Source organism: Centroberyx gerrardi, unplaced genomic scaffold, assembly GCF_048128805.1.
Source record: "Centroberyx gerrardi isolate f3 unplaced genomic scaffold, fCenGer3.hap1.cur.20231027 Scaffold_176, whole genome shotgun sequence".
NCBI lineage: Eukaryota > Metazoa > Chordata > Actinopteri > Beryciformes > Berycidae > Centroberyx > Centroberyx gerrardi.
Window position 1 is genome coordinate 197 of NW_027605338.1, and position 11,561 is coordinate 11,757.

At 37.6% G+C, this 11,561-nt stretch overlaps 1 protein-coding gene and 1 long non-coding RNA gene across 2 annotated transcripts; one reads left to right on the forward strand and one right to left on the reverse strand.

Annotated features, from left to right (window-relative positions):
* The first annotated feature begins 369 nt into the window (after positions 1-369).
* On the forward strand, positions 370-8,485 carry LOC144538434 (cell adhesion molecule CEACAM20-like). The gene is made up of 5 exons (XM_078282474.1): positions 370-533; positions 5,364-5,642; positions 5,914-6,255; positions 6,842-7,096; positions 7,506-8,485. The coding sequence occupies exons 1-5, from the start codon at positions 467-469 to the stop codon at positions 7,682-7,684; spliced, it is 1,122 nt and encodes a 373-aa protein (XP_078138600.1). The 5' UTR covers positions 370-466; the 3' UTR covers positions 7,685-8,485.
* On the reverse strand, positions 2,421-4,771 carry LOC144538436 (uncharacterized). The gene is made up of 2 exons (XR_013504277.1): positions 4,489-4,771; positions 2,421-2,734 (listed from the first exon to the last, which is right to left on the reverse strand). It is a non-coding gene; the product is annotated as an uncharacterized LOC144538436 (long non-coding RNA).
* Positions 8,486-11,561: the final 3,076 nt, after the last annotated feature.

The following is an 11,561-nucleotide window of genomic DNA, read 5'->3' on the forward strand; positions in this document are numbered from 1 at the left end:
TCTCTCTCTCTCTCTCCTGGCTTTTTGTCACACTGAATGACTTTCCTGGGGTGTTCCCCTCCTCTCTCATAGTACCAACAGGCTCAAAGTTAATACACTGTGTTTATGTGTCAGGCACCTTGGTCTGACAATACAGATATTTATTGAAATTCCCAAGAGCCTTGCTTACTAGGCTAGTGGTTCTAAAAGTGGGGTGTGGGACACCTAGGGGTGCTTGAGGAGGGTTCAGAGTTTCCCCCAGCAAACTGACAAGTTTAATTCACTGTTATTACATATGAAGATAGAGCAATGAGAGAATGACAGGAATTCCCCTCTACCCACCGCCCAACCCCCTTACCTTCAACTGACCGCTGTAGCTGAAGGTTTGTGTGTTTGTCTTCTCTATACTTTCACTTTCTCCTATGTGTTCAACGATTACAATCATAGGCGAATCATATTGGCTCTACAGCGCTAAGAACTGGAAATAATGTTTTTTAAACTTTTTGTTGTCTCTTTGTTGACGTTTCTGCGCATCCTCCATGTATCTGGTTGTGGTAAGTTAAAAGCAGCGGACTTATCGTTTAACTTTCTTCCCATTATGTGATTTTATGGTGCCTTGTTAAGCATTTTGTAAACTCTCCTTTCAGATAGGCTAAATGCTAGCTAAATAAAGTAATTGTTTTTATTTTAAGTTATTCAACGGATTAATTCAATATTTTGTTAGTTTTTAAAGAGTTTTTAAATGTTTTTTTCAGCGCAGTTTCACTCACTCCAATCATACATAACCCCCTCCACCTAGAAAGCACTAGCGCACCTGGATTATGTTGGATGCTGTGAAGTGAGGGGCAGCTTTTTCAAATCATTCACCCACAGCTGGTCACGTCCAACAGGCAATTCTAAACCCCGCACTAGTAGGTTTAATGTATATAGATGTAAACCTATTCACTTAAAAATACCACATTCAGCCCTATATCTCACAAAAGATTTGTGCTATTGAACTTACTGAAGACCCGGTCAGACCCCGGTATTAGCCTAAATAAGGTAACTTTATTGAATCTGATTGATTGTCAGAGATGGGCAAATGAAAGATAACTATATAGAGAACAATTATTGTACAATATATGAATGAAAAGTAGGTGGAAAAGTGTGGACAAGTACAATGTATGAATGAGAAGTAGGTGGAAAAGTTTGGATTACAGGTGTAGAAAATAACAGCTGTAGCAGCACGCCTTCAGTGTTTCAAAATGTGCAACTACTGGGTAAAGTCCATGCAAAAAGCAATGAGTCTGACGCGAATAAATCTCGACATCTAACAAGATTCATCAATTGGCAATCATTTTCTCTCGGTCAAAAAACTGTGTTGCTCCGTGGATTTTCTCACTACAATTGAGTCTAATGACGGTGACGTTAATGTAAAGGAGCATTTCAACTACTTAGAATCTATTAAGCTATAGGCCTACATAAGAAACTATAGGAAATCTAATGTTCTATAATAATCAACAAATATGACTATAGTACAAATTAACTATTCAATATCACTAGTATTTCAATTAACATTATTAGCTATCAACATTATTTCAAATATACAAATTACAAATATATCAAAATATCTTTTCCCCTAGAATGGCTCTTACAACAGCAGTGGTGGTTAATTTAAAAAAAAGTATAGTAGCTATGTATGATATATACCAAAAAAGTATAGTATGTATGATATATACCAAAAATATGAAATATATGCAGTATGAAATAAGTGGAATATATATTTGCAATATATAATAAATTTGAAACATATGAGATAAGAAAACAGATAGGCTATGTGTATTTACAGCATATATACATGATGTGCTAATATGCACCATCATATTCATAATAACAGGTCTATAGACGGCCATACATACAGTATGTACAGAGAGTGTCTAGGCATGTAGACATAGGTTGTAAAAGATTATTCACCTTATCAGTGTATTGAAATTACAGATGTTGAAAACATCTGCATTGCCAGCTGTACAGAAAAAGTGACAATGTGCAAAGCATGTGTGCATTATTGTCTGTTCTCAGTATCGCTATCGTTATCAGAACATATTTATGGATAGTGGTAGTATACATACAGAAACTGTCCTGAGATCAGTGTTGGGCAAATTACTGAAAATTAGTAATTAGTTACAGTTACTAGTTACTTCTCTCAAAAAGTAATTGAATTACTTTACCAATTACTGCATAATAAAAGTAATTAGTTACTAACCCTAACCCTAACCCTAGGGAAAGTAACCTTTGCGTTACTTTTAAATGTCTGCTTCAATTCTCCTATTACACATAGCTATATTATTTTAGTGTTGCTGTGGCACAGTGTGGGACAAGACAATTGTCAAATTGTATCTATCATTTTACCCATTATCACTATGATGAAAAGTAAGTAGTGGAACAATAAAACACAATAGATATGTTTTGATAGGCGTATTTATTGTAGCCTCGACAGGCCTTCAAATCAAGCATTAGTACACTGTGTGGGCTAAGTTACCGGACCGGTAGCAGTGTTGCCAACTCTTTTCCAAAAAAAGTAACTATTGGCTGCTCAGAAAGTAGCTAGAAGTCGCCAGATGATGTCATACGATAATTTGCATATCAATATATAATGCTGCACTTGTTATGCACGCCGCGGCGTAGCCCGTTTTAATGTTAAGTGCTGACTCCGCCCACTCGGGCCAGTTTCGGCGTACGCCGGTAACAATTACAAGTGGACCCTATCCTACAGTCCCTGCTCTCAGCGGAGGGAGGGGGCTACTATGGCAAGCCGTTCTAACATTTAATCGAACCACAGTCCTATCTGTAATGACATTTTAGATATCCATAATAGCATTTCTCCTATAGTCAAAATTGTATTCTCACTAGTCAGAATGGTAATTAAAGATATCCACAGGATATCTGGATATGTATTGCAGATAGCTGTAATTCAATTCTTCCTAGTCAAAAAGAACATTTCAGATATCCACAATGACATTCTTCCTATCCACAGTTGTCATTTCAGATATCCACAACGTCATTCTTCCTAGGACAAATGACGTCACTTTTGCCATTCATGTGTATTGGGCTTTCAATTTCAGATATCCACAATTACATTTTTGATATCCAGAATGAACATTCTGGATATCTGCAATAGAATTCTTACTAGGAAAAACTCCCATTTCAGATATCTACAATCCAATTGTTACTAGTCATAATTTTAATTTCAGATATCCAAAATGAAAAACCATTCCAGATATCCATAATGTAATTTTGAATATCCAAAATACATTGTGACTAGTAAAAATGTCATTATGGATATCCACAATTGGCATTATGACTAGTAAAAATGCAATTTCAGATATCTACAATTAGAATTATGACTAGAAACAATGTAATTGCAGATATCCACAAATGCATTGTGGATATCTGTTGACTGGTAGATAGGAATGGTTTTTCATTTTGGATATCTGAAATTAAAATTATTACTAGTAACAATTGGATTGTAGATATCTGAAATTGGAGTTTTTCCTAGTAAGAATTCTATTCAAAAATGTAATCGTGGATATCTGAAATTGAAAGCCCAATACACATGAATGGCAAAAGTGACGTCATTTGTCCTAGGAAAAATGACGTTGTGGATATCTGAAATGACAACTGTGGATAGGAAGAATGTCATTGTGGATATCTGAAATGTTCTTTTTGACTAGGAAGAATTGAATTACAGCTATCTGCAATACATATCCAGTCTAGCTAAATGTTAAAACGGCCACTTATATTTTTTAAGGATTTTTAGATATCTTAAATTGAATTTTGATTAGGAGAAAGTTTTAGATATCTTGACATACAATTTCTACTAGTAAGAATGTCATTGCAGATATCTCTAATTGCCATTCTGACTAATAAGAATATAATTTTGACTAGGAGAAATGCTATTATGGATATCTAAAATATAATTGTGGATAGTCAATGAACCCTTTTTATGTTAAAACGGCGTCCTACCCGTCAACAGATATCCACAATACATTTGTGGATATCTGCAATTGCATTGTTTCTAGTCATAATTCTAATTGTAGATATCTGAAATTGCATTTTTACTAGTCATAATGCCAATTGTGGATATCCATAATGACATTTTTACTAGTCACAATGTATTTTGGATATTCAAAATTACATTATGGATATCTGGAATGGTTTTTCATTTTGGATATCTGAAATTAAAATTATGACTAGTAACAATTGGATTGTAGATATCTGAAATGGGAGTTTTTCCTAGTAAGAATTCTATTGTGGATATCTGAAATTGAAAGCCCAATACACCTGAATGGCAAAAGTGACGTCATTTGTCCTAGGTAGAATGACGTTGTGGATATCTGAAATGACAATTGTGGATAGGAATTGTGGATATCTGAAATGTTCTTTTTGACTAGGAAGAATTGAATTACAGATATCTGCAATATATATCCAGTCTAGCTATTAAATGTTAAAACGGCTTGCCATAGGCTACACTGTGTGTGGGAAGCGCTGTGATCATCAGACCTCTCTGGGTTAGACAAGCAAGTAGAGAAAACCGGCATGAGCCATACCAATTTATTGCCAAATGCTTTGGGATTCAACACATTAACATTGCTTCCCATGGTCAGAAAAAGTCGCCAGATTTGTCGCTAGTCGCTTTTGAGAAATAAAGTCGCCAGGGAGGTTGGTAGTCTTTTGATTCACTTGCGCCACTGTAAAGTCGGATGATCATAAACCGGATAATCCAGTAACGAGTAAGGAGCCCATTTAAATTTCAGTAATTGTAATTGCGCTATTTAATTTGAAAAAGTAATTAGTTACATTACTAGTTACTGCCAAAAGTTACTTTGTCTATCATAGAAATTAGCTGTTCAAGTTTTACAGTGACTTTATATATTTTGGAAATCTCACTTTTTCGTGATTAAAAAGTGTGATTGCCACGTGAAAGTAGCCCATTTAAGTCTTCAGAGAAAAAATACTGTCTATATGTTAAAAAAAGGCAAAAACCAAAATCTACAAAATATATGTAAGTACACAAATATGTACACGCACAAAAGCAGGACAATTGCTTATTTCAGTTGTATATGAGAATACTACCCATATCAGGTTGCCTGGCAACATAATAAGGCAGTGAGTAAGGAGAGATTGACCATTCTTGGCAGAAAGCCAAATAAAAACAAAACTAAACAAAGAAAAAAAGAAAAAAATGTGTGATAGGGTGGGCACTGGGCAGAATGAGTGATATAACTGGTTATTAAAAGCATTAACATTTGTATGTGCTTACACAATGTGTCTAATGGATAATTTTACATCTATCCACAATGTAAAATCTAACTCATTGTCTTCTGTCTCTAATCTCCACTTCACAGATTTTAAATGTACAGACAAACCGGTATTCAACCCATCCAGACTGGTAGTGAGGCACGGTGACCCAGCCTCTGTCATTTGCACTGTATGTGAGCATGCTTGCAAACCAATTACGCATGACAGCGTAATTGGTTTGGAAGTGTCTGTGGGAGAGACTACGACAAATGGAACAAAGATATCGTGGAAGGTTGACAATATAACCGAATGGAAGTCGGCTCCCAAGTGCTATTATTCTCTTACAAATGATCACTGTTGCAGCAGTCTGGCCTTAACTATATACCGTAAGTGACCTTACTGCTGAACACAATGCTGCAACTACTCAACACTTCTATGGTGTATGTAATTAGAATGTCTTGTATGATACAGCATGTTGGGCAGATTAAGGTAGATTCAATCAATCAATTCAATCTTAGTTTTTGGTATAATATATAGTTAAAGACATTTAGGCTCAGTCATAATATATCATTTGCTATTTACACAGCCTTTAACTTGTTTTGTGTGTGTGTGTGTGTGTGTGTGTGTGTTTGTCTGTCTCCCTCCCCATCTCCCCAGAGCCTCCAGACAGTGTGTCCATCAGCTATGTAAATCACTCTGGGCCAGTGCTTGAGGGTCATCAGTACACTCTGCAGTGTATCGTCCAGGACGTCGCTCCTGTTGAGAGCCTCGCTGTGACTTTCTACAGAGGACAGGCGGCGCTCGGCCCTCCACAGTCCAAGAATAACACAGAGAAGACACCGGTGACCGAGATCTTCACTCTGAACATCAACCCCAGTAGAGAACATGATGGACTCCAGTACTGGTGTGAAGCCAAGCTGGACCTGGGACCTGAGGGACCACAGGGACCTGAAGGACCTCATGTGGTGAAGTCGAACAACCTCACCGCCTCGGTCCACTGTGAGTCTGACGATAAAACCAACACACCTTGACCCTTTCCAAACAATGTATTGAGCCAGGTGCCAAAATCTTGCTGTCATATGACTATCAAAAGAAGCACTCTCAAGTTCCAGTTCAATACTTTCATCTCAACGCGGTTGATTGCGATTTGTTGTGGCAAGCTCACTTAAAACAGACAGAAAGACAGGGACAAAGAATGGTTAAAAAATGAACCACAAGACGTAAAACACTTAAAACACATAGAACACAAGGTAAGACATAAGATAGAAGCAATAAAATACCAGAAAACAAAATAAAATACCCCAAATAAAATACCATATACTAAGACATACTGTATATATTACGGGGATAAAAACGGTATTAAATGTCTCACAGTCTTTCGAGAATGTGGTGGAACAGCTGATCACTGGTCATATTATCGGTCTCTTTTACAGTGTATACACAAATAATGGACCATTTGTTTATTCTTCATTTTTCCTTGCGCTGTTGTTTGCATTTTTCACTTCTCCTTGCTGTAGTAACAGATCTTCTATTTCTCTTTTTCCCATGCTCCCCTCCTCCCCAACACACACATACACACACTCAGATCTGGCTCACGAAAACCAGGCAGCATCTCTATATCTGATCAGCATCACAGCAGGAGACACTCTACAACTGAACTGCTCAGCGATGGGTAACCCCAGCCCCTCCTACAGCTGGACACTCCCCAAGGCTCCTTCCCCCTCCAGTGCGAGCGTTCTCACTATCGACTCCGTAGATTTTGACCATGAAGGGCAGTACATCTGTGTTGCCAGCAACAACCTGGGAAATATCACAGTGATGTTTAACGTGGATGTCCAAGGTCAGTTCCACCTGCTGTCCCACCGGTGATGTTATTGACTGTAAAGTGAATCACTAAAGAGCAACAACAAACATCACTTGCTTGCAGCAGTTGAGAATTGATTCCATATAATTCCGGCAACTTAAAGCAATATTCCACTTAGTTTTAACACCGCCATGAAAACCAGAATATAAACTACTCACCAAGATCGGATGCAGTTGGCAGGAGTTTGTAGCGTTTGGATTTTTACTTCCCATTCATTTGAATGAGGCCACCTCAAGTGCCGAATAACCCCCATGTTAAAACTAAGCGGAATATTGCTTTAAGGAAGGAAGTTCACTGAGTCTTGTGACTTTTTGGGATTGGTGTGACTTCTAATTTTGTCTGTTCCTTCTTTCTTTACCAACACCCCTCACCTGACTCGCTGTAGTCGACCTCCTGCCCATTATTGCAGGCCTGGCGGCAGCGGCTGTGGCTGTTATCATGGGCATCTCCTGCTTTGTCTACACCTCCCACTACAGACACACCCGAACGGGACACTACAGACTGAAGGACGTCTTCCGTTTACGCAGGAGCACCCACGTGGCAGTGCCCAACGGAGTCGACTAATATACACAGTCTGTAGAGCGGAATGTAGAGATGTGGCTGGATTACCTATGTATGCGTTTGTAGTGTGTATGTGTGTGTGTGTTTTGTACAGAAATATGAGCCTGTAGGCCCATACAAGATGGTTGGCACACTGGAATCTAAATCAGGAAATATCAGCTTTGTTCAAGTGGTTTACATTTCTAATTTTAAATATAACCTTTAAATGTATGAGAAACTGTTATTCCTTGGTATTGCCAGATTCAACTGCTCGACTTTCCTGTTTTTTCAAAATCGTTACTTTCACTTTCACTGGAATATATGGCAATTGTATATATATGTCAAATGTTTCAAATTCAACTTTAATGCCATGATTTATATAATAGTATAGTATAGTATAGTATAGTATAGTGTAGTATAGTATAGTATAGTGTAGTGTAGTGTAGTGTAGTGTAGTATAGTATAGAAAAGTATAGTATACTATAGTTTAGTATAGTGTAGTGTAGTATAGTATAATATAGTATAGTGTAGTATAGTATAGTATAGTATAGTATAGTATAGTATATCACAGTATAGTAGAGTAGCGTAAGTGTTGTAAAATGGAATTTGCCTGTAATGTTTGCCTTTCATAATAAAATAAAGACACTGGGGTTCACATACAGTATATTTGTCAAAAATTCACAGGTTATAAATGGTGACATTCTATAAATATAAGATGCAAGACTTTCTCTCTTTTTGGGTGATTTTTACGTTTTTTTATTTCAATTTTAATTAATTGCAATGCAGTTGAGCATGAAAACAGTAGACCCTGTTGATGAAGCAAGACAGGCTAATTGGTAAGCTATCAACAGTAATTCATGCACAAGGGGCTTGAAAATATTAATTATATGAATTCATTAATAGATTCAAAACACTAAATCATTTAACAGCTTTTTTTTTTTCTAAACACTATCTTTCTATCATAAACCTAGGCTATAATATTAGGTTATAACAGAGATGTCTTGGATGCCAGTTATCCAATAAATGAATGTCTCTGTCTGGCTTGTGTGTCCAGGTGAACCAAAACAGGCCGACTTCACCTCCTCAGCTCCTGGGGCTTTTACAGGGAACTACAGGCCTACTGCCATGGATGTAGTTTATCCAAAAATCTAAATGGATGGCACCTTATTTTGATGAGTCTGCTAAACCAGTTTAAGTAGAGTAAAAAAATGATATGTTTTAAAATATTAAAATGTTAGGAATCACTCAGATGTGCCTCAAATGAGTAAGATGACACTCCAGACATCGCACCAGGACATTGAGAATTTCTGAAATACAGTAGGTAATTTTGGTAGGAATGTTTACCAGTGTGGCTGTGGCAAATCAGTTGAATAAAATTCATGTTGATGCTCAGGTAATAGTTACACATCACCAGACCTGACTATAGACACCATGTAAATCCTATGTAAAACAGTCCTGTTATAACTTGAGATGGTATATGAGAATGGCCTGCTTTCAGTCTGCCAGTTGTCACTTTAAAGAATACATAAAAATGAAAAGAAACTATTCCGAAGCACACTGTGAAGAAGTCAGTGATTACATCCAACTACTGCAGGGATTGTGGAGCAACACCAGGGTGGAGCAGGAGATTTGAGGAAGTGATCTCAGTGCATTATCACCATGGTTAGGTTACCATGGAAGTATTACACTGGAATTCTGCAGAAGTTCCGTCTGTGCGTCATTTGCCCTGTAAAGTGACAGGGAAAGGGTGTTTCATGTTCACAGTTGTTGGTTTTTTTTTACATAGAAAACCTAATTTGACGTAATCCTGGCGAAATGGTTGTGATTTTTTTTTCCTCATTTCTAATCTTCCATGTTTTCAATGTGTGAGGCCTAAACGAATTGACGTAGAATATCTTTCTGGCATATTTATTGAGGTTTTTCCCCCCCCCCTTTTTAGGCCTATTGCTTTACGTTAGACCTAAAATTTAAACCATTCCCAGATTATGACAAATCAATTTATCTTCATATTCCTTTCGTTACCAATTAAATTATGTTGGAGTGTTTCTCTTTTATAGTTGGCATCATTCAACAGAAGACAGTAGGCCTATGATCTCAAATCATGACTGAACCAAGTATGCTGCAATGTGGGCTGTTTGGGTTTAAGGTAGTCCAGATATTCAGAACATTCATTACCCAAGACATGGGACTGATTGACATCCAGTTGTTTGTATATCTATCTAGCTATTCATCTGGTGCTTTATTAAAATCACCACCAACTATAAATATAACACTGGAAAAATAAGACAGCGATGTTTTGCTTGAATTATCAGTGTTTGGAATAACCTGTAGCGTTAGGCCACAGTGTAGCCTAATGCCTGGTTCTGCTGTTGAATACATTCATCACAGCCTGTCTAGTTTCATTTCAATTCCCATAGTCAGATAGCAACCCCTGCTGACTGAGTGGTGCCATGAGCACAATCGTCCCACTGCTTCCAAATTGATTTCCGATTATTGGAATGAATTTATTGAAGATAGATGATAGATGAAGAAGCTCAATGAAATATTTCCTCTCCTTTCCATTTTTAGAGTGTTTGCATTTAGAGTTAAACAAGAAAACTTCCTAAGAACAAACTTGAAACAGCACATCTTGGATTTGAGATAACAGAGAAACAGTGGGACTAAACTTGAAATGTACAGCAGCACCTACCAGTGAAGCACAAATAGGATTTGTATTCATAAATAGACTGAATGTGTTGTTCATCACCCATATATTTCCACTAATGTTATATTTTGGATGAATTTTCAATTTTTCCTAAAATTCATAGAAAGTGATATGTTACATATTTGAATAGTCCCAAATCTTCCGACAGCAAAAGATATATTGACCTGGTTAATTTCAGCAAAATATTACATAGCCTAATTAGGCTACATTCAAGACGCGTCCTTCTTATTCTACAATTAATGTCACATATTTAAGAATTGACTTAGAAACAAAGTTAAATCTTAAAATGAGAACAAAAACCTCAAACCTACTTTATTAGCCTATAGGCTATAGATTATTTAGCCTAATATCATGTAATAGTTGACCACTTGAGTGTTTGCGCTTTTCCTTTTTTTTATATATACATTTGTAGAAGAAAACAATCCGCGTTTCTTAATGACGTAGATCCTTTCTCTGCCGGCAACCCGACGCATTATTAGTGCGCTGCACTGGAAAGCTGGGGGGACTTTCTGTAAACAGCTTGAGGTTGTCAGTCTAACTAAGAGGATTGGAAACTATCATTTTCTATTCTCAACGCTTCTGTCCTTTAAGCGACGTTGTAGTCTTTTTTTCCCCAAACAAACATTTATCTGTTGCTGCAGCGCTAACGGTCCGCGAGGAAATCCAGGCAGAGAGCGAGACGATGACGAACGCGGCAGGCATCGACTACAGCGTGTGGGATCACATCTATGTGTCAGACGACGAAGATGTGACCCATCCACACGTCGACACGCCGAGTTTATACAGAATGAGACATCGGGTTGGCCATGAAACTTGTAGCCGTGAACCTTGGTGTGTTAGAAGTAGATAATGTAAGCAGTAGAGCTGACTGTTAGACCTATGAGTATGGACTGAGGCTCGGCTTGCTTTTGCCGCTTTTCCAGGGCAGTGAGGTGCTAACTGCAAATTTGCAAACACATCCTCGGCATCGCTGTGGTTAGATGACCAAATCACCAGGCATAAAACCACAAGTTACTGGAAAGTACATTACTAAATTGTGGAACTACTGTGGTAACTGCATTGGCCAAGCTCTGACTATGTATGGCTCTGGACCTAGGGGTAATTAGCTTAGTTGACGGTTGGTGTCTAGCTGTTTGTCACGTGACTTACTATGTGAAAGGTCCTGGAGTGATTGTGCAATCTTCCTTGCACCCTCTC

What these genes read in the sequence shown, in the direction of transcription:
- LOC144538434 (XM_078282474.1), top strand. Translation starts at nt 467, where the DNA reads ATGTTTTTTAAACTTTTTGTTGTCTCTTTGTTGACGTTTCTGCGCATC. An exon ending in TCTGGCCTTAACTATATACC is followed by an intron (nt 5,643 to 5,913) that starts GTAAGTGACCTT and finishes CCATCTCCCCAG; the next exon opens with AGCCTCCAGACAGTGTGTCC. An exon ending in GTTTAACGTGGATGTCCAAG is followed by an intron (nt 7,097 to 7,505) that starts GTCAGTTCCACC and finishes GACTCGCTGTAG; the next exon opens with TCGACCTCCTGCCCATTATT.